Below are 23,757 nucleotides of genomic sequence, written 5' to 3'. Positions count from 1 at the left end.
CAAAGCGACCAGCGCCCCCGCAGGCCCCGCCCCGCCTGGCCGGGCCGATTCTCCAGCGCACGCCCCAACCCTGGCGCGGCCGCGAACTTTAACTCTCATCTCCAGGACCTGGGCTCAGCGCACCAGCCAAGTCCGACCCGAGTACCTCGGGACCCTCCAGAAGCACCGGGGCTCCTGGGCCAGGGCGGTCCCTTACGGCCCGGCTCCCTGCAGCAGAAGAGGCTGGCCCGGGTAGCCCTGGCAAGCGAGTCTCAGGCCTCAGAGAAGCGCTGGGACGCAGACGGGATCAAGAAAAGGACCCGCCAACTGCTCCCAGTCCTCGGGTAACCGCGCCAACACCTCCAACCCCGCGCGTCCCCGCCCCTTCTGCCCCTGCGAGGCCGGCGGCGTTGGCGAACACGCGGAAAGCGGATCGGCCTTTGGAGACCGGGTTCCAGCCCCGCGCTGCGCGTGCGCCGTGCCACTGGCCGCAGGAGGCGGTGATCCCTGGCTTCGCGCTGCGCGCGGCGTTAATTACTGATTGTCCTGCTCGGGGGAGGCAGGGGCGCGGCTTCCCAGTGGCTGCTCGGCGGTACCCGCGAACCGAGGGGCCGCCGGGCCGATGAGACTGTCGCTTCTTTGTGCCCTGTAAAGGTTCTGGGAGAGATAAGCACGGGTCTGTTCCCATCCTTTCGAACCGCCCGCGTAGAACCGAACCGGCGCGAGGGGCCGGTCGGTGGGACGGCGAGGCCGCCGAGAGGTGAGTCCGTCAAGTTCTAGAGTGAGGCGGCAGGAAGGGAGCCTTGCAGGCGGGGGATTAACAGAGACAGGGTCCTGGGGCCAGGCAGCGGGACTGTAGAGAAGGGATGCTGGAGGGAGCCCGCCAGGAGCACCTGGAGAGCGGGTCTTCCCAGCTTTGGGTGGGAAGATGGGCATCGGGGTCCAGCGGAGGACTTTCTGAGGAGATGGTCTGTACTTTTCCTTCTGTCACGGGAGGTGCGTTCGAGGAGCTCCCGGAGAGCGGGGGAAACCTCGACTCAGGACAATTGGGGACCTGGGCATTCGCGATGGAAAAGAATTTTAGCACACGCCGGGACACAAATTTGTTTCAAAGGAGAATGCCGGGCCCTTTGGAGAGTGAGGGGCGCGGTTTGGGGTTCCCTGCTCCTCTTTTAAAGGAAACTTGCTAAGGGGTGAGCTTGGGAAGGTATATAAGGGATGACATCAGGCTGGTGATCACAAGACCAGCTTCCGATGGTGTGGTCGTTTTCAGGATCCTTAGGCCGACGCGATCTCCATTATCTGATCAGTTATTCTGGTCAGATAATTCGGTTGGAAAGCCCCTAAATTATAGGTTCCTTAAAATATCATGCCCCTCTTTGATTAACCTGTTTATTGCACAGGCTGATTTAACAGTAATTTTCATAAGCGTGTGAATTTATAGTTACTCTCAGATTTATAGATTTCCCAGGAATTTGGGAGTGACAGAGTTGGGAGAGTGATTGGCCTGGCAAGTATGCAAAACTTTAAATTACTATTTTATTTTTCTTAGCCTTCCTTTTTTGTCTCTTTTCTATATGTATATTTTTTATTCTGTCATACCTCTCTCCCATATTCAAAGAAGAATTGACTTTTTAAAAAATAAAAAGCCCTTAGAAAGAAAGCATTGTGCTCCCCTTTCCGTTGTCACCACTGACCCTTTTTTTCAAGGCTGTTTCCTTTGGCTTTCTTTTTCCCTCCGACACAAGCAACTTGCCCAGGAGAAGATCAGAGATGGGTCTGAGGCTGCCCTCCCCATTCTCCTTGGAGGAATGCAAGAAGCTGCCTGGAGCTGCCTCTGTTCTTGTCCCCACCCACCCCTCACCTGGCCCCTCACTGGTTTGCCTCCCTCTACCCCTCTCTGTTTTGTTGGAATGATTTCTTAATGGTTATCTTTTGCCTGTTAGATGAATTCTCAAAACTTCTGCCCATGAAGTCCTACCCTACTTATACCACTGCTCCCAGGATGGTAATCAGCACTTGGGCAAGACATGAGTTTAACAAGTACTGCCGCATCATTCATTTGTGTTTTCCTCATTCAGCTTGCAAAATAGGTATCATAGGCTTTTCAGATGAGGTCATGAATATGAGAGTTGATCCAAAGTATAATAGCTGGTTGCCCCTTGCTTTTGTTTAGTGAAACTCCCTCTCTGTGTCTTTTGCCGGGACATGGGTTTGGCCACCACTTACCATTGGTCCTGAACATTTGCTGGTTCCTGAGCTGAGGATACCTTCCTCTGCTTTTTAAGCCCCAACTCACGTTCTAAATCCTCTTTGGGGAATAGTGTTTGTGTTCTAAACACTATTATGAGAATGAGTAATAGTTTATGATAAAACTTTCACTGGTTTGTAGCAATATAAGAATAAGATAGTGAGTTTTTCATGGAGTTTAATTTATTTAAAGAGCTCTTATGCAGTCATTTAAAAGAATTAGGGTAATCTGTGTATACTGACATGACATGTCTAATTCATTGTTGAGTGGTAGGGAGAAAGATTTCATTTGTGTGTTTAAAGTACACATTTATTTGAGTATGGCTATAAAATATCATGAAAAAACACGAAAAATGGTAAAATTAAGTACCTTTGAGGTGTAGGATAGGGAAAGGGACCTTAAATGAATTTATGTATAAGGAGACTATTATCAGTTTAAGAAAAATTTTAAATGTGAATTCTTTTTTTCTTAATAACTTCATTTTGTTTATTTAGTTTAGTTTTTTTTTTTAATGTGGTATTGGGGTTCGAACTCAGTGCCTCACATGTACTAAGCAAGCATTCTACCACTGAGCCACAACTCCAGCCCTTAAATGTGAATTCTGAGATGATTATTCTACTTTGTGTGTGTGTTAAAAGATTCTTTCATGAAATGGTGGTGTTGGTGGAGTTAGTTAAGTATGGTTTTGTTTTGAATTACTGTTCCCAGCACAATAAGTAGTTACCAGTATGGCTGTGGCTACAGGAATGTCTGAATTAGTTGCTAAATTAGTTGCCTGTTAGCACTAAGCTGTTCTCCACTTGCTTTTTGTGTTTTAACAATGCAAGGGGAGACCCTAGAACTCTAGTTCTCCATATCTTCACAGTACCTTGCACCACACTAATCATATTAAATGATTCTGTGTAAACCTTATATGATTAGACATTCATTTTCAAATGAGATCAGACATGTTTAAGGTTGTATGGCCATACATTGTACATTCATTTTTAGCATGAAGTTTCAAATTGTTACAGGAGTGAGGTAGAGAGTTTTTCTTTTCTCTCTTTTCTAGGAAGGTGCAATGGCAAAGAATTTATCTTTTATCTTGGTCCTGATCTTAGCCCTTTCCGTCACAAATCTCCTTCAAGAACTAGAATCAGCAGCTGCTTTCTCTCAGACCACTGAGAAAATCAGTCCAAACTGGGAATCTGGCATTAATGTTGACTTGGCATTTACCACACAGCAACATCATGTGCAACAGCTCTTCTACCGCTATGGGGAGAACAATTCCTTATCAGTTGAAGGGTTCAGAAAATTGCTTCAGAATATAGGCATAGATAAGATTAAAAGAATCCATATACACCACGACCACGAGCATCATCCTGACCACGACCGTCGCTCTCACAGGAATCATGCTGCTTCCGGTAAAAATAATCGGAAAGCTCTTTGCCCAGACCATGACTCTGATGCTTCAAGTAAAGATCCTCGAAACAGCCAGGGAAAAGGATCTCACCGACCAGAACACACCGATGGTAGAAGAAATGTCAAGGAGAGCATCAGTGCCAGTGTAGTGACCTCAACTGTGTATAACACTGTCTCTGAAGGGACTCACTTTTTGGAGACAGTAGAGACTCTGAAATCTGGAAAACTCCCCAAAGACGTAAGCAGTTCCACCCCACCCAGTATCACAGAAAAGACCCGGGTGGGCCGGTTGGCTAGTAGGAAAATCAATGAGTCTGTGAGTGAGCCCAGAAAGGGCTTTGTGTACTCCAGAAACATAAATGACAATACTCAAGAGGTAAGATAAATGCTACTCCTTATTAAAATTGCTCGTCTGATTGTCGATGCTATTCTGTCTTACTTATAAGCAATGTAAAGTAAAAATAAAACAGATATCTAAAAAAAGATATTTTGGGGTGGAGTCTTTATAAAGGTGAATATTATTAATGAAAAATAGCAGGGAGTGGGATGTCGTTTAGTGATAGAGTGTCTACCATGTGTGAGGCCCTGGGTTCAGTTCCTAGCACCATTTAAAAAAAGAAGAAGAAAATGGAGGGTTGAAAAAGTACAAGTTACAGTCTGTGTTTTAGGGAAAAGTGTTGTTGAAAGGGGTTTAAGAACATCAGAGAGAAACTATGGTGCCTCCTTGACAGAAGAATCACAATGATTTGTGAAATGCATGAAATTAAGTAGTTACCAAGAATGTCCTTGGGCTGAGCAAGTGAAAGATCTCATCAGAAGGTTTTGAGTTCACAGGATTTTTCTAAAATAGATTTTCAGACTCTTCATAATTCGCCTTGGCTGAGAGATGTCAAAAAAGAAAGAAAGAAAGAAAGAAGTACTTCATTCAAACCAGCATATAACTGTACCATGTTTGGGAGAATCTCACTATTGCCATAGCAATGCTGGTGATGAAGTTCATTTTGAGTAGGATTGGCCAAGAATTATGAGAGTTTGAAATGTCTTTACAGAAGATGAGAAACAGGTACTAAAGCCAGTTCTGAGTCCCTCCACCTCACCCCACTCCTTTGGTGGAGAGATTAAATGGCACAGAGGAGTTTCTCTTCAAACTGAGCTTGTCATCCAATTAAATTGTTCAAAACATCTTCGTGCCTGTACAAGTTCATTTATTAACCAGCATTGCCCTCCACAAGCATAATCTGAATAATTTAATATTCTCATTGTAGAGCATTATTTTGCCAGGTATGTAGACAGAACAGCCAAGTTTTTGCAAGTAGGGTCATTGCTGGGAGAACAACATGTCTTGGGCTTGTTTGGACCAAGTAGGATAGCGTTTGTACTAAAATATATTTCTCAATCTCTAATGAACCCCATTTCGAAATTAAAGCTCATTTCCTTAATAGGTTTATACAATGAGTTAACAGGCTTGTGAATCTCCATTTATCCCCAAGCTTGTTCTACTTGAGGCTTTCTCCCTAGGTGACTAGTGATGTAACTGCTTCTCCCAAGTAGGCAGAAGAGGGTAGCATATCACCATGTGACACAGGATCTCCACACACCTAGAGGCAAGTTCCAAAGTACTGAAAACAAAAGTTGATTTTAACTTGCACTGACTTAAACAAATGAAGAAATAGCTTTAATAAGGTAAAGGTGATGTTTTGTCAGAATGAATTTTCAGATTCTCTAAAGGTAGTATCTTTTGGTGACTCACTGCTTTGTTTCTTTCAGTGTTTCAATGCTTCAAAGCTGCTTACATCTCATGGCATGGGCATCCAAATTCCACTGAATGCCACTGAGTTCAACTATCTCTGCCCAGCCATCATCAATCAAATTGATGCTAGATCTTGTCTGATTCATACAACAAGTGAAAAGAAAGCTGAAATCCCTCCAAAGACCTATTCTTTACAAATAGGTAGAATTGCATTTTTTATGTAAAAACTAATTTCCAGTAGAGACATTTATGTTGTTCTTATATTTGCATCTATTCATTCTTTAACACATTTCTACCTGTATCATTTTAGTTGTTCTCTGCCCTATATGTGAAGAAAGAAAGTATGTTAATCTCTCCTTAAAAAAAAAAAAAAAAAGAAAGAAAACTTAGATGATGATTTGTTGGAAATCATCCCACAGGAGATATCAGGATCATCTCAAATTTGGGCTTTTTAAGTATCATGATATACTATTTAGGGGGGAAATCAGTTTATCTCTTCTGCTTAGGAGCCTAGTTCTTGGTAAATAAAATTAAGATAAGCCATGTTGTAATGTAGGGTCACATTGTTCAAAAGCAATAATGGGGAAGAAATAATTGCCTTATTTACTGGGGAAATAACTGAGTTCCCTGTTTTCTTCTCTTTGTCTGCCCAACTCCAGCCTTCTTAACTTAGCTGTTATGGATAATGGGAATCCAAAAGCTTGAGCTAGCATTCATCCTTGGTAATGCTTTTTTCCTCCTCCTATCCCCACTTGAAGCGTTTCCACTAGGCTTATTCCCCTCACCTGGAGGGTTCTTAATTACCAGCCAGCTTGTTCCTTTGAGCAGTCAGTGTTTTTTTTGGTTATGGTGCTATTGCCACAGTCTTTTTTGCACTGAATTTTTGTATCTTTATAACTTTTTTGTTTTTCAGTGTTGCTTTATGTCATTCTCCAAAGGTCTCCATTTAGAGGTTTATTGACTATGTTTTTCTTTTGCTCTGTTACAACAGCCTGGGTTGGTGGCTTTATAGCCATTTCCATCATCAGTTTCCTATCTTTGCTGGGGGTTATCTTGGTGCCTCTCATGAATCGAGTGTTTTTCAAATTTCTCCTAAGTTTCCTTGTGGCATTGGCCGTTGGGACTTTGAGTGGCGATGCTTTATTACACCTACTTCCACATGTAAGTACAGTAATTTGTTCTACCAATGTGTTTTTATTCAATATTGAAAATATTTGTGTATATTTGGTTTATATTAGAATTATTTGTATCATTACATATAAAATGTTAGAAATTTGATTTAGAAAATTTAGTTTTAAAATATATTTGGTAACTGAAATATACATTTTTGTCTAGACTTTAATACTTGTTTTTTTCTTTTCTTTATAAGGAAATCTGCTAAATATGGACTTAATTTTTTGAACCGACTTAATTAAAAAAATTCTGCTCAGATATTAGTTCTGTGACAGACTGTAGTGATAGATGAGAATTAATCTGTTTATGTAATAGCCACACAAATAAAATATATGACCTTTATGTTCCCAAGAAACCTAGAGGTTTTCTTCAGAGTTGAATTTGTTTATTTATTTATTTTTAGAACTCCACACTTTATAACATGAGTGAATTCTTAAGTAAAACAAGTTTGGTAAAGTGAGTTTATTTGTCCATTAAATATTTGGGATAAGTTTCAGGCCAAAAATATTTGGATCTCACTTTTTAAATTTCCCTTAGAGATTTTTCAGGTAAGTAAGAAAAGAAATCATTCCATTCCTCGGACATACAAAATTCATATTATATTCAATAGTGAAAGAAAACTATTTTGCTATGACAAGCTCTCTGACCACCAGATGACAGATGTTCAGGAATACATGCTACACGATGTAGCCCTGGCATGGGGTGTCCCTGTGGCCTCAGTTAGTGTGCTCCACATCGGGTTCCCTCACTCGTAGTAGCAATAGCTTGTTATTACTCCACTCAGCTTTGGCTCCTGGGTCAGTAAACCTGAATCTCAGATATCTGCCAGGACCATCACTACACACAGACTAGATTCTTACAAGGCCATTCTGGTGACCCCATTATGAACCTCTCAGTTGGAAGTATAAGCAGTAGATACAATGTCTTATTAAATATAGCATTTCCCTGTTAATTGTGTTTATGGCAACTTGTCAAACAGTGAGAATACTCCCTATCTATATTATGAGGATTTCTGGGGAATGTATCTGTCTTTACACTAAACAGATCCACTGCTCTATTAAGTGCATGGTACATAACATACTTGGGCATTTCATTTTTACTGTCTCTTCAACTATGAAGTACCCCATTAACTGCCTAATTCTAAATGATTTCAAATTTGACCCTACTACCCAACCAATTTTTCTGACATTTATGACACTAATGAATGTACAAATTACATATCATTTTGCTTTTAGTCTCATGCAAGTCACCATCATAGTCATAGCCATGAAGAACCAGCAATGGAAATGAAAAGAGGTCCACTTTTCAGTCATCTGTCATCTCAAAACATAGAAGAAAGTACCTATTTTGATTCTACATGGAAAGGTCTGACGGCTCTAGGAGGCTTGTATTTCATGTTTCTTGTTGAACACGTACTTACATTGATTAAGCAATTTAAAGATAAGAAGAAAAAGGTAAGAAAATGCATACTGAGTACTCACTGCATCAGACATTCATTTAGAGTAGCACTCTAACTAGATTGTTAGAGTATCTCATGAAGGGTATATGATCATTGCTCAAGGTGGGTTCTATACCTTCTCAAGGTACTTTTTATTCTTGAGGACATTCCTGTAGAGCAGTTCTGTATTTTTTATTTAATTTATATTTTAGTTGTAGTTGGACACAATGCCTTTGTTTTTTTATTTTTATGTGGTGCTGAGGGCCACACACGTGCTAGGCGAGAACTCTACCCCTGAGCCACAACCCTAGCCCCAGTTCTGATAATCCTGGAGTTTTCTATCTTCACTGTTCCTTGTAATTCATGGGAAAATAAGAAAGGCAACGATAAGCATTCATATAAATTACCAAACACAAGGCACAAGCTGGGTTTTCAACACTAGAAGTGTTACAAATACTTACTGGTGTATTTGTGTTTAATTTTAAGTTATTTACCCAGTAGCTGATTGTTCTCTTTAAAAGGGTATGTGACTTTCACAGGCTTGCTCTTTGCAAGTTAGACCATGAAATAGTATGAAGCCAAGTTAAGTTTTTTATTTCAGGCAAAAATACCTTTTGAGTCCCCTAAGGTCATTTACCTTTCTATCTGATATGGTCAGGCAAGTCAGTTGAAAGATTATTGGAAGGGACTCTTAAAGTGAAGAGTGCACATCCCAGACACATTAATTTAACAAAATATCTACACTCATTTGATGTTGATCAGGATTTTCTTTGAGTTGAAGTTTTGTATTATATGTCATGTATGTTTTTAAAATAACCATGCAACATTTCATGTACAATTTCCCGTTTTAGTTTCTGTAAAATTGAAGAAGAGGTTACAAACTTGTAAAGCTATTCTAAATGGAGAATCTAGATCTTGGAAATTTTAAATATTTTATACAGTGGTTATCTTACATGATTTAATAGTTTTTTGGGTTTTTTTGTTTTTAGCAACTTGTCTGAGTGTTTTAAAAGCATTGGACTTACATGTTCACAGAAGTAACTATTCTCACATCATGTCATAGTTTGAGCAACATGTAATTAAATTGTGCAATTATAGTAACAAGTTTAACTGGCATGAAGAGGTTTGAAAACTAACAGTTGATTCTTGCATTGAGCTCACTGTGGGAATCAAGTGCATGTGTGAACAGGAGAGCAGCCTCCTCCCTCCCATGAACATTTGCCCTTATGGGTTTTACAGTTACTAAAATCTCACATTGCAATTTTTGAACTTTTTTTTTTCTTTTTGTACCAGGTATTGAACCCAGGGACACTTAACCACTGAGCCACATCCCCAGCCCTTTTTTAAATTTTATTGAGAGATAGGGTCTTGCTAAATTGCTTTAGGTCCTCTCTAAGTTGCTGAGGCTGGCTTTGAATCACAATCTTTCTGCCTTGGCCTTCTGAGCCACTGGGATTACAGGAGTGCTCCACTGTACCCAGCCTTAAACCTTCTCTTTAGTAGACTTAAATTTGGAGGGAAGAAGTACTAATAAGAATAGCTTCCAGGCTAAGGTGATAGCTCGGTGGTAGAGCACTTGCCCTGTATGAGTGAGGCCCTGGGTTTGATCCTTAGCACCGCATAAAAATAAATAAATAAAATAAAGATATTGTTTCCATCTGAAATATACAACTAAAAAAAATACTTAAAAAAAAAAAAGTGAATTGCTTCCTCACTGCCCCTCACCCCCAACCTTGTTTCTGGGGATTTAACCAAGGGGCACTTTACCACTGAGCTACATCCTCCGCACTTTTGTTTTTTATTTTGAGACAGGGTCTCACCAAGTTGGTTACAGCCTTGCTAACTTGCTGAGGCTGGCCTTGAACTTGGGATCCTCCTGTCTCAGCCTCCTGAACCACTGGGATTACATGTATGCACCACCATACCCATCAGTTTATTTTTTATTTTAATCTAGGAAGTAATCTTCCACGTTCCCCTTTCCCAGTTGCTTTACCAGTCTGGCTTGAATATATACTATCTCCAAGCTGGGGTTGTAGCTCAGTGGTAGAGCCTTTGCCTCATACATAAGAGTCACTGGGTTTGGTCCTCAGCACCACATAAAAATAAAGAAAGAAAAGTATTGTGTCTTATCTACAGCTAAAAATATTTTTCAAAAATTACTATCTCCTTGGGCTGGGGATGTGGCTTAAGCGGTAGGGCGCTCGCCTGGCATGCGTGCGGCCCGGGTTCGATCCTCAGCACCACATACAAACAAAGATTGTGTCCGCCGAAAACTAAAAATAATAAATATTTTTTAAAAAAAATTACTATCTCCTAGTATATAAGCACTTAGGGGGCAGCAAGTAAGTGTAATTTCTAGACACAGTCTTTCCATGGGAGTCTTACAAACGTTATATATTCTATTCCTTGTTTGAATATGTTGAGTTTATTTTTGGTCAAGGACATCCAAATATTAGTGGTTTATACTTAATACCAATCTTGTTCCCTCAAAAAGAAAAAAAAAACTCATTAAATGGTGAATGTTGAGAGTTCTTCAGTACCATAATAAGGAAAATTGGAATTTTCCTTCAGAAAGCCAAGCTACGCTCCTGGGACATTCTATATTGCATAATTTTAAGTCAGTCTGAAATCTCTATCTCATACTAGATATATATTTATATAGTTGGACCCTCATAAGAGTTCATCTTTAAACTTACTTGCTACCAGGGAATCATTTGTGACATCCCTCTCTTCCCCATACCCAGCCAGTTTTTATTAAATAAATAAGTTCATGGTATTTCCATTTCTCCCCTTCTTCCTTGCAGTCATTCTAATCTAGGCCTGATTATCTCTAACCTTAGTGACAGCTGTTACCTCCTAACTAACCTGTGCACATGATTTTCTCTTCCTCCTCTCCCAGTCCAGTTTTCACAGAGCTGGCAGTGATTTGTTTAAATGAAAAGATGATGAGAGCTGGGTGTCATGGCACACACCTGTAATCCCAGGGGCTTGGGAGGCTGAGACAGGAGGATCATGAGTTCAAAGCCAGCCTTAGCAAAAGCGAGGTGCTAAGCAACTCAGTGAGACCCTATCTCTAAATAAAATACAAAATAGGGCTGGGGATGTGGCTCAGTGGTTGAATGCCTCTGAGTTCAATCCCCGGTACCCACCCACACACACCCCCCAAAAAAAAAGATGAGATTATACACCACTATTTAAAATCCTTCTGTGACTTCCCATTTCCTTGTGGACAAAGGCCACCACTCTTTTTCTTTTCTTTTTTTTTTTTTTTAATATCTTTATTTTTTTATTTACTTTTTTTTTTTTTTAAGTGGTGTTGAGGATCAAACCCAGGGCCTCACGCATTCTAAGCAAGCACTTTACCACTGAGCCACAACCCCAGCCCCAGGCTACCACTTTTAACACAGTTTGCATCGTCTGAACTACTTCTGTTGCCTCAACCTTGTCCCTAGCCACCCTCGCTCTGGCCTACCAGGCCCCAGCCACCTTGTACCTTTAGTTCCAGGATGATGCTGGCCCCTTGATGCTTCAGAGCCCTCTCCTCATTTTTCGCCTTGCATGGAATACTGCCTATTCCACCCTTCCCTGGCAAACTCCTTATCCCTAAGTCTTAGTGCAATCATCATACTTTTTCAAAAGCTTGTCCTGAAACTTATGTAAGTCTTGTTATGATAGCCTCTAATAACACCCTATGTTTTTCTTTTGTAAAATGTAACAAAGATTGCAAGCAAAAAATTATATAATTATCTGTGTAACATCCCCTCCCTATGGATGATAAGCCCCTTGACAACAGAAACTATCTTGTTTTATGTTGAGCTGTCATTATTTAGTACAGAAATATTTATAAGTTGTTAATACTTAAGGAATAAAAGAATTTGTTAAGCTCTAAGTTCTAAAGTCATTGTTCAATGAGAAATAAAGCACCAACAAAAATTATTATTTAAGATACCCTTAATTCACTCCATAAATATATGCAGTTACTATTTGTCAATCAAAAAGTAACTTTGATTTAAAGTTTTAAATCAAACTTTAAAAAATGTCTTGTATTTGGTCTGGGGCTGTAGCTCAATGGCAAAGTGCTTGCCTAGCATGTGTGAGACACTGGGTTTGATCCTTAGCAATGCATAAAAAAATAAATAAAAATCCATCCACAACTACAAAAAAAAATTTCTTTTCAAATATCCTGAATTTAGGCTTGGATTTAGCTTAGTTAGTAGAGTGCTTGCCTCCCATGCATGAGGCCCTGGGTTCAATCCCCAGCACCAAAAAAAAAAAAAAAAAAAATCTTGATTTCATTTATTTTCACAAATATCTAAGTACTTTCTCTGAGGCACCATGATAGGGATAAATATAAAGTTTGGTCTATGTTTGTTTAAAAACTCTTGTAACCTAAGAATGTATAGATACCTTACATGCTGTTAAACCTAAAGTATAACCTCAGTTTTGGTGGCAATTGTTTAAGTCATACTCAGAGGTAGTACAAATAAGAAATTCACTATTTGTATGATAATTTTCATCATTTTAAATATTCTGCATAAGTAGGTAATACACAGATACCATTGTCAGTGTGACTTTTATATAATATAAATGTTGCTTTGACTCAAGGACAATCTCTCAAACACAGTATTTGGGGTGGTTAAAAAAAAGGCCTAGTGATAATTTCAAGGCTGTGACAGAGACTTGTTTAAAAAGAGAAAACATGTTAATGGTGTTTTGATAGGAAAAGTATTTTAGTATAGTTTTTCAGTTATGAAAACTGTGAGAAGTATGTGGTTTCCATGCCTAGTTGGGTAGCAGATCATCTAGTGCCTGAAGGATATGCCTCTAACTGGTTCTAAATTAATAACCTAAGGTAGAGTTTCTGTTTTAATGTGGGGATGAATCACTTGGGGATCTAATTAGAATCCAAATTCTGACTCATCAGTTCTAGGCTGTGGCCTAAGAGTGTGCCTTTCTGACACGTTCCCAGGGGATGATGTGCTGCTTGTGTAAGACCACAGCTAGAGTAGATAATCTAGGAGGCATTTAGTATTAGTTTCAAGAGGATTAATGTGTGATTTTCCTACATCTCATATTACTGAGGCATTCTTTAATTTTCTGACAGCTACCGTACCTAAGATTCACTAGTAAGTACTATGCAAATCATTATAGGCCCTGTCCTTAGATGGCTTTCATTCTGGTAGAAATGTGTTAATTGTATTGTCTTTTCCTATATCAAATCAAGTATTTCAAAGTATTGCTTTTCCTTACTATTTTAGAATCAAAAAAAACCTGAAAATGATGATGACGTGGAGATTAAGAAGCAGTTGTCCAAGTATGAATCTCAACTTTCAACAAATGAGGAGAAAGTAGATACAGATGATCGTAAGTCCCTATGAGTGAATCTGAGGGCCAGGAACAAGGCAGAGTGGGTTGCACTGGGATTTGTAGGCAACTCAGACTATTTGAAAGAGGTGTGATTATATTCTTTTTTTTTTTTTTTCAGTATCTCATATTTTGAAAATTTTTCAATTAGTAAGTTGTTTCTGTGTATATTTACATTTCTTTTTCTGTATTTTTTTGGTGGGGAGATGATTTGTTGGGAATAGAACCCAAGGCTTCATGCATGCTAAGTACACACTTTACCACCTAGCTACATCCCCAATCCCTACAGGTTTTTATTTTGAGATCAGTTCAGACTTATAGAAACAATTTGAGGGCTGGGGTTGTGGCTCCGTGGTAGATCACTTGCCTAGCATGAGTGAGGCACGGGGTTCGATTCTCAGCACCACATATAAATAAAGGTCCATTAACAACTAAAAAATATATACTTTAAAAAAAGAAAAAGAAAAGAAACAATTTGAAAATAATAGAAAGAATTCTAATATCCCCTTCCCTATTTTAGATTCCTTGTTTACTTATTTATTACATATTTGGTTTTTGTTGTTTGTTGCACTAGGGATTGAACCCAGGACCAATCAAGTACATGCTAGGCAGCCACTCCACCACTGAGCTACATCCCCGGCCCTATTTATTTGTTAAATTTATTTGTCATTCTCTCTGTTTCTGTCTATATACACATACACACATTTTTTTTGTCCTGTACTACTTTGAGAATAAGTTGTAGACGTGACACTTCTTTACCTCTAAATATTTCGGAGTATGTCTCCTATGAAAAAGGACATTTTGTTTATAACCACAGTTCAATTCACTTATCAAAATCAGGAGATTTCTGGGTTGGGGTTGTGGCTCAGTGGTAGAGCACACGCCTAGCATGTGCGAGGCCCTGGGTTCAATCCTCAGCACCACATAAAAATAAATAAGAAATAAAGGTATTGTGTCCAACTACAACTAAAAGAAAATATTTTTTAAAAAAATCAGGAGATTTCTGTTGGTGTAGTGTCATTCCATAGTCTATACAACTTATTCTGTTCTTTTTTTTGTTTGTTTGTTTGTTTTTTTCCAGTTATCTTAATTTCTTCACCCCCACCAAAAAAAAAAAAAAAAGAAAAGAAAAAAATGGTCCAGAATACAATTCAGAATCAAATGTTCCATTTAATTGCTTCTCGTTTTGAGTTTGTCTAATGTCTTTTAACGATTAAATGATGAGTTTGGGCAGGAAGTACAACAAAGGGTGTTGTACCCTTTGTAGTAACATGATGTGCTGCCCAATATGAAGCTCTGTCACTTATAGGTGGTGCTAATTTTGATCACTTGGCTCAGGTTCTGTCTCCCATCTTTCTCTACTGTAAAGTTACTGTTTTTCTGTAATGACTGTTGGTTTGGCATTTTTGTTGGACACTGTTAAGATTCATATATATGTAAATTGTAGATGGACATAGTACCTTAATTTTTTTTAAATTTCATTTATTTATTTATTTTTTAGTTGTAGTTGGACGCAACACCTTTATTTTTTTTTTATTTATTTATTTTTATGTGGTGCTGAGGATCAAACCCAGTGCCTCACACGTGCTAGGCAAGCGCTCTACCACCGAGCCACAACCCCAGCCTCAAGATTCATATTTTTAAATCAAACTCCTTTGAAGTCCTATCATGCCCTTCATCTCCCTCATTGTTCACTCTGCTCCAGCCTCATGTCCTTTTTTTCTTACAGTGAGCACAGGAGGTTTGTCTCAGGGCCTTGCACTCACTGTTCCTTCAGCTTGAATGCCCTTCTCCCAGATTTTCATATAAATTCCTCTTATCCTTTTAAAGCTCAGATGCCTCCTCCTCAAAGGCTTTCCTCATCTCTCAAATACAGATCTTCCAGTCACTCTCTTTCATGTTACCCTTTACTAATTTGTACTTACCAGTGCCTCAGATTACTTGTTTGTACAAGTACTTCCTAGCTAAGTGGCTCTTTCCCCACAAATACTTAAGTTTCTTGAAGGCAGGTATTTTTGTTATCTTCAATCTATCCCCAGGGCCAAAATGCTCAGCATGACATAGGTGCTCAGTGGATACTGACTGACTACAGGATCAAAAACTTCTGTGGTTACTACTGCCTATCTGTAAGGTTTTCTGTTCACCCTAAATTTTCCAACATGCTGGGGTTTTTTTCTCCTAAAGATCAAGATAAACGCTTTCACTCTTCTTTCTGAAGCTATTCTCTCAAATTTTTGAATGGAGTTCAGTGAAATTTGTAATAATGGGAGGAAGTAGCTACTCAAGAATTGGACCAAGGGGTCAGAGATGCCCTCAAAAAAATTGATTATAGGATAAAGAAAAACTGATTCTAGAATAAATAAAGAACAACTTTATTGTTGGTATTTGCTTTTCTTTGCCCACATAATAAATGCTTCTTGATGATGGTGAAATAATTCAGATTATTTTGTTTTTCCTTGAATTTTATTATTTAAAAAAGAAGTCAGATGACAGGATTATGCATATTTTTTATTTCAACTTTCAGTATTTTTCTAAAAAAATTTTTATAAAATATATTTTAAATATCTAATAACATATTTTTCAAAAATAATCATGTGATTATTTTATAATCAGAAAAATTCATCTTTTTTTAACTTTATTTATATGTGGTATTGCAGATCAAAATAATCAGAAAAATTTATCTTTTAACCTCTAGGGAGGCAGAAGAAATTAAAGGACAATGAAGAAATAGCTGTTGAAGGTTAATGTTTGAATACATTAATTTGCAGTGGTTAAGTGCCCCTGAGTTCAATTCCTGATACCAAAAATAAATAAATAAAAGATTAATAATAATAATAATAATAATAAATTCTTACCATTGTGTTATTGTGTGCAGGTATGAATATGTAACAACAAATACCACCACTGTGTACAACTATAATATACCAATAACAATATGGAAAAAATTCTTACTAATAAAAATAGAATTTATTTTTTAAAAAAAATCATTCAGTTTCTAAAATTCATTAAGATCTGTTAATCTCTTTTATCAACAAATATGTATGCTTAGACCAGTAGGTGTAAGAGAGTTATCATGCTTTAAGATCATTTGTTGACCTTAATTGTCAGTGGTAATGTCTGAAATTACATTAATTCAAGTACATTAATGAAGTCTTCTGACTTTGTCCCAATATCCTTTGTGTTGATTCCTAGGATCTGAAGGCTATTTACGAGCAGACTCACAAGAGCCCTCCCACTTTGATTCTCAGCAGCCAGCAATCTTGGAAGAAGAAGAGGTCATGATAGCTCATGCTCATCCTCAGGAAGTCTACAATGAATATGTACCCAGAGGGTGCAAAAACAAATGCCATTCACATTTCCATGATACATTGGGCCAGTCAGATGACCTCATTCACCATCATCATGACTACCATCATATTCTCCATCACCATCACCACCAAAACCATCACCCCCACAGTCACAGTCAGCGCTACTCTCGGGAGGAGCTGAAAGATGCTGGCATTGCCACGTTGGCTTGGATGGTGATAATGGGGGATGGCCTGCACAACTTCAGCGATGGCCTAGCAATTGGTATACATCTATATATCTGTTCCTTGTTGATTGACTCAGAAAATGTTACATTAAACAAATTGAACAAAAAAATAGTTTAGTTTTGGGCTGGGACTGTGGCTCAGTGGTAGCACACTTGCCTGGCATGTGTAAGGCACTGGGTTCAATTCTCAGCACCACGTATAAATAAATAAAATAAAGATCTAAGAAAAAAAATTAAAGAAAGTAAATCTTGCCATTTAAAAAAAAAAATAGGTTAGTTTAGATGAGGATATTAATGGTTTCCAAGATGATCAAAAATTTTCTCCCCTTTGGCTACTTTGACAATGAAGTACTTAGTAAATATTAGCCAGAACTAAGTGCTAGAAACTGTGCCTAGCCTGTTGCATAAATTGGAACCATCAAAAGTTCTTCACTAGAAAGGTCTTAACATCAGGCTAGAACTTGTAGGGAGCATGTGGGACTTTTTCTCCCTTATACATTGAAGTTCCTTTATAAGTAATAAAGTCTATGCTTATTAAGGTAAAATCTTTTCCATCTTTTCTTTTATGCTAAAGGAATCTTCATGTATCTGATAAGTCCAGTTACCAATATATCCAAAGAAGAATTGCAGATTTTTTATATTAAGCTGTTACACCACAATTAGTAGATAATAAAATGTTTATAAATGTTAGTAATCTAGAAGGAATCATAAAAGTAATTACAAATTAGACCACTGAAGTCTGGATAGGTGACACTTGTCCAAGGAGACAGTGTTGTTTTATAGCCAGACCAAGATGAACCTGGGCTCTGGATACTCTGGAGTCTGTTGTGCTTCCTTCCACAAACTGTTGTATGTGATGTAAGCAGACAAAGGACTAATGTCCAAATGTACAGTCGTGGTTGATAACTGATCAGTTGTATAATATGTTGGCTTTGTTAAGGGGGGGTAGCACTTTGAGTCTCCTTGTGAGATAATGAAAGAATGAATATAAAAAAGTCTAATTATATAGTGAATTCCTGAGTGAGGTCAGTGAAACATTTACACCCTTGATAGCAAGCGTTTTTCTTCCAAACCTTTTAGATCAGTTTATTTTATATTCCTGATTGTTTTATGTAGTAGCAGTTACTTCTCAGGTTTAGAAGATCTTCTCTTTCTAAGGCATAGTTGAACCTTCCCTTCTCTGTCATACTTGTTTGTGCTCCTCTGTGTATTTTAGACCCACTGAAATGTAATCTTAGATTTCTTATTAAGAAGATAATAGGATAGGAAGGTTGTACAGCCAAAATATAATTTATTTCTTTTACCCCACTTTAGGTGCCAGTATTAAAAGACACACAAACCCATGTGGCAAATTTTCTTCTGGTTGATTTTTATACAGGTGCTGCTTTCACTGAAGGCTTGTCAAGTGGTTTAAGTACTTCTGTTGCTGTGTTTTGTCATGAGTTGCCTCATGAGTTAGGTAAGAAGAGGACCATGTAAAGTGTATTTGCCGTAGGAGTAAAATGTGTTGCTGGATTTTGCCGATGAGCTTTCCAGCAGGCTTCTTCTTAACTTCCATCCTTTCCCATAAGTCTACTAACCCAGTCAGCTTTCCTTTCTTCCTTGGCCAAGTTTGTTTTCAGGCTGAATCCTACAGGTACACAGTTGCCTGTGTGGGTATGCCAAAGAGGTACCTGGTTACCCTCTTCCTCTACCAATTATTTTTCTGTGTCATGTACTGGTGACATCAGTGAACTGTCTTCATACACACACTGTGAATGAAACTATAGCATACAAAGGAATCATCTTCCATTAACAGAGGGAAGTTAGGAAAGAGCATCTTACTATAGCTGAAAAAAGAGGGAATTGATGAGATTTGGTGGGGGGCTTTAGTTTCGTTTTGTGTTGAGACAGGATCTAAGTTTCTGAGACTGGACTTAAACTTGTGATCCTCCTAATTCAGCCTCCCAAGTTGCTAGAATTATAGGCCTGCACCACTATGCTTGGCTAATGAGTTGTATTTTAAATAATATTCTTTGTCATTGGTAATTGAAACCTTCATAGTTTTTTGGATCCCAGTTTGTGTTCTAGTTTTTCTTCTTGTGGTCACATTCATTCGCATACCCCTGATAACATTTTCTATTTTGTTTCTTGGCATGTGTTCAACTATTCGACTCATAAGCCTCAATATCTCACTTGTGTTCCATGTTCTAGATCCGTCATGCCTCATGAGGCCTCTTTGAACTATTTCCATCTCTTTTTCGCCTTTTAAATTGTAACATTACACCCATTAGCTCATAATTATATTGTGCTTTTATCTTTTGCTGATGATTTCATGTGTACTTTCCACCCTCTCCTCCCCCTTTGTTGCCAGTTCTAAGCTCCCTGAAGCAGAGCAAAAGCACAATAGTCAATAGACTCATGGTATTTATTAAAATCACAATAGTCAGTAGACTCATGGTATTTATTCACTGACAAAAGTGCAAGCCTCAAGAAAACTTTGGGGGCTGGGGCCGTGGCTCAGTGGTAGAGCACTCGCCTAGCATGAGTAAGGCACTGGGTTCGATTCTCAGCACCACATAAAAATAAAATTAAAAAATAAAGATATTGTGCCCACCTATAACTAAAAAATAAATATTAAAAAAAAAAAGAAAAGAAAACTTTGGTAAAAGATTTTTTTAGTTTATAGAACTGTTAGGATGATTTCTAGTGATTAACTCTGCTCTAACGCTGGGTATTTCTTTCTTTCTCCCTGCCTCCCTTAAAAAAATTGGAGAATTTCCTTAAATCAGAGAAGGTATCTTAAAAATGACTTTGCACTTACTTCATCCTATTTTCTATTAAAGGTGACTTTGCTGTTTTATTGAAGGCTGGCATGACCGTTAAGCAGGCTGTGCTTTACAACGCTTTGTCAGCCATGCTGGCCTATCTTGGGATGGCAACAGGAATTTTCATTGGTCATTATGCTGAAAATGTTTCCATGTGGATATTTGCACTTACTGCTGGCTTATTCATGTATGTTGCTCTGGTTGATATGGTAAGTTTTTAAGAAGTCAGACATTGACTATTTAAATAAAAGAAATATTCAGTAAAAGTTCATTCACAAAAAGGTTTTATGTTAAATGCAGCAGTAATAAATGATTCTAAATTTTTAAAAGTGGGATATAAAAATACAGATTCCTTTGAGTGATTGTTGATTAATTACAGGCACATTTTTATGCTACCTAATGTATATCCAAATACATATAAATACTCGCCCCTTCTGATATATCTTTTTACAGTAGAATCTTGATATTAGGCACTGAATTGTCTATAGATTTGTAGGAAACCTAGAACAAGCCACCTTGTTGGCATGCTGTGTGTATTTCAGAATGCTGAAAGTGTCCTTATTGTCAAAGGAGTTATATATTCTTTTGTCACCAAAGTTCACATAAACAATCTCAGCCAATCTTATTGCTGAAACTTTATGTAGTGTAAGGTTTCCTGTCTCTGAACTCAGGTGAGCCACGCATTGTGTTTAGTTCAGATATGTAGGCAATCAATTGAAGCAGGACAATCAATATAGTTTTCTATTTCACAGTGGAGCAAACTGGACTAATAAAAATTTTCACTTACTCAAAACACAATAATCATTGTTAATTAAACTACTAGGAAGTGTTATTAACATTACCTAGAGTTAGCATGTATATTTTCATGAATTGCCCATAGTATATTCAACTACAAATAAAAGTTGGTATGCTATCCTAAAAAATTTTTGGAAAATTAATCTGTAGTTCTAAAAATTTAAATGTTGACTCTTATTTCCCCCCCCTCTCTTTAAGGTACCTGAGATGCTGCACAATGATGCTAGTGACCATGGATGTAGCCGTTGGGGCTATTTCTTTTTACAGAATGCTGGGATACTTTTGGGTTTTGGAATTATGTTACTTATTTCCATATTTGAGCATAAAATTGTGTTTCGTATAAATTTCTAATTAGGATATGAATGCTAGAGTAGCTTAAAAAATATTGCTGTCAATAGTTTAAGTAGGTCATAGGAAGATGAGTTTGTGCTACAAAATGCAGCATTTAAAGCTAGTAGATTTTGTGATTTTTGTATTGAATATTGCCATTTGTTATGCTTATAAGGTCAGTTATGTTAATAACATAAAGGTATGGTTTAGCTGGACGTGGTGGCGCACGCCTGTAATCCTAGCAACTCAGGAGGCTGAAGCAGGAATATCGCAAGTTCAAAGCCAGCCTCAGCAACTTAGCAAAGTCCTGAGCAACTTAGCGAGACCCTGTCTCAAAAAAAAAAGGGGGGGGGCTGGGGATATGGCTCAATGGCTAACCCCCCTGGGTTCATTCCCTGGTACCAAAAAAATAAAATAGAAGGTACGGTTTAATGTTTAAATTATTCTGTTTTGGAAATGTAAACTATGTGTGCAAATCACCAATACTTCCAGTTTAGTGTATAAAAAAGAGACTTGGCATGACATGTTCTGTATATTTCAGGGAAAATGTTTTTAATGCTTTTTGTAGAACTTAATGTAACCAGTAATTCCTATACTGGATTTCAGGCCTCTGAAGAACTGTTGGTGTTAAGGAGTAAGAATGTACACAAAGCCTAAGATACCTATTGATCTGTACTGAATTTAAGCTATGATGAGGAAGAAAAGAGAAGAATTTGAGAATTGAAGACTTGTTGATTTCTTACAAAAATCACAAAATTGGTTGTAATATTGAACAGAAATGTTAGATGCAAGTTTTAAAAGGCAAAAGTAGTATAGAGTTCATTCATACACATCTTTTCCGAAGTAGTAACGATCCTATAAAAACAGGAGCACTTTTCATATGGTAACTTATTGTACATTGGTTTGTATAAATGAAGTCCAGATATATTTAATGAATTCAAGCAATATGTCACTTGACCAATAAATTGGATTTTTAACTATTTGTGTGGAGATATGGCAGATGAGTATTGTAAGTTTATCACCAAAAGACTTGCTTATCACCAAGTTATATATCACCAAAAGCTATAATAATGATTGGTTATCTGGTTTTCCCAATGTCAGAGTATTAAAACTTTGATCTATGTGAGGACATCAGAACCCATTCTAAGTGTAATTTGACTTCTTGGATTTCAGAAAGTACTTTGGTATCGTTCAGTGCTTCAGTGTTGTCATTGTGAGCAATTGTCCTTTTATATATGGTACTGTGGACATACCAGGGCCATCTGTGGCAATATCTAGATGTTTCTTTCCTACAAAATAAATTTTTCTTGTCAACTCAATATCAGATATCACATTTTCTTTATTCTGTTTTACTATCTTAACCATTTTTAAGTGTGTATTTCAGTAGTGTTGAATCTATTCACATTGTTGTGCATTGGACCTCCAGAATTTTTTTCATCTTGCAAAATATACTCTATACCCATCAAACAAAAATTCCTTACCCTCCCACCCCCAACCCTGGTAACTACCATTCTACTTTCTGTTTCTGTAAAATTGATAAATCTGGTTTTCTAAATTATAATCTAGATTATAGTATCTGGATTACTTATATATTATTTTAGGGGTAACCTTATTCTGGTTCTAAATTCTTTATCATAAATGGTATTTCAAAGGCTATTGGTCCACAGTTTCTTCCCAGGTGTCCTTTTTTTTTTTTTTTTTTTTAAACAGCCAGCCCGAAAAGATGAGAAAAAAGAGGTTTTTAAGTTTTTTTCGGTACTTGGGATTGAACCCAGGGCCACTTTACCACTAAGCCATGTCCCCAGTCCTTTTTTTTTACTTTTTACTTTGAGACAGGGTCTCATTAAGTTGCTGAGGGTCTGGCTGAATTACCAGAGCTGACCTGAAACTTGTGATCCTTTTGCCCCAGCCTCCCAAGTCACTGCAATTAAAGGTGTACACCACTACACCTGGCAAGAAGTATTATTTGTCTAAATTCTAATGAGAATCAACAACAATTGAACAATATCCCACCTCCTACTTATGACCTTCTAAGAGACCAGCATTCTGTTACCCAAACAGAGTAAAGGAAGGGCTGGGGTTGTGGCTCAGTGGTAGAGTGCTCACCTAGCACGTGCGAGGCCCTGGGTTCAATCCTCAGCACCATATAAAAATAAATAAATAAAATAAAAAGGTATTGTGTCCAACTATAACTTTAAAAAAAAAAAAGGAAATGAGTAATAAAATAATTACTTGGTTGGGAGCACCTGTAAGGATGAAATAAAGCATCTGCTCCTTTAGCTGAATGATTACTCTGCTTCAGAAACATCTAGACCCTACTGTAGTGCCACTGCTAGATTAGTGCAAGATAAGGAAGTTCCTATAATAGCTGGAAATATTCATCTAGGAGTTTGGAGAGCATAGAAACTTGTATGTTGTCCACAGAGATTCTGAAGATGGGGGTATCTGGACCTGTCCCCCAAAACAAGATGAATAGAACCATGGTTCCCACTTCAGTGTGAACCCATTAGTGGGTATGTGGAAGACTTAAGCAGGTATTTCCTGTAGCTCTGTAGGAGAATAAAAATGATAGGAAGATGAAGGAGCTATAGGATCCAGACCAAAAACTGATCTTCAGGTGTGGTGAGCCGCTTCTGCCGTTTCTGCAGACTATGGTCGCCATTACAAGATGGCGCTGGCTCCTCTGTGGTCTGTGACAAACAACTCCTTATTTGGGAGAGTTGGCGCGTGGTTTTTCACCACCCTATGAGAAAGCTCCACGTGGCAGCTTCGCATTGGGGCTTGAGATGCTTTATTAAGGCTGGGAGGGGCATCCGAGGGAGAGAAGAAGAAATATCAAGGGCCTGAATAAACTGCTGAAAGAAGATTCCTGAGTTGCGTCTTCCTTGCGGGCAAGGGGTCGCGACAAGTGGTGCCGAAACCCGGGAACCAGAACTT

General features: G+C 38.1%; 1 protein-coding gene across 3 annotated transcripts; it reads left to right on the top strand.

Annotated features, from left to right (window-relative positions):
- Positions 1–33: 33 nt before the first annotated feature.
- Positions 34–22,139, top strand: Slc39a6 (solute carrier family 39 member 6). Of its 3 annotated transcripts, XM_046428345.2 has the most exons (11): positions 34–323; positions 634–739; positions 3,282–4,007; positions 5,399–5,582; positions 6,373–6,542; positions 7,790–8,008; positions 13,251–13,356; positions 16,549–16,926; positions 18,267–18,347; positions 19,714–19,904; positions 20,689–22,139. In XM_046428345.2, exons 3-11 carry the CDS (start codon positions 3,291–3,293, stop codon positions 20,839–20,841), a joined length of 2,199 nt encoding a protein of 732 aa, XP_046284301.1. In that variant the 5' UTR covers positions 34–323; positions 634–739; positions 3,282–3,290; the 3' UTR covers positions 20,842–22,139. The 3 variants fall into 3 exon arrangements, with proteins under 3 accessions (XP_046284301.1, XP_058429848.1, XP_046284300.1); XM_058573865.1 differs by lacking the exon at positions 634–739; XM_046428344.2 differs by lacking the exon at positions 34–323 and having other exon boundaries at positions 373–739.
- The last annotated feature ends 1,618 nt before the right edge of the window (positions 22,140–23,757 follow it).

The sequence above is a fragment of the Marmota monax genome, unplaced genomic scaffold (genome assembly GCF_021218885.2).
Source record: "Marmota monax isolate L192 unplaced genomic scaffold, Marmota_monax_Labrador192_F-V1.1 WCK01_AAM20220418_F8-fsc00031, whole genome shotgun sequence".
NCBI lineage: Eukaryota > Metazoa > Chordata > Mammalia > Rodentia > Sciuridae > Marmota > Marmota monax.
This window is presented reverse-complemented; position numbering and strand designations above follow the sequence as displayed.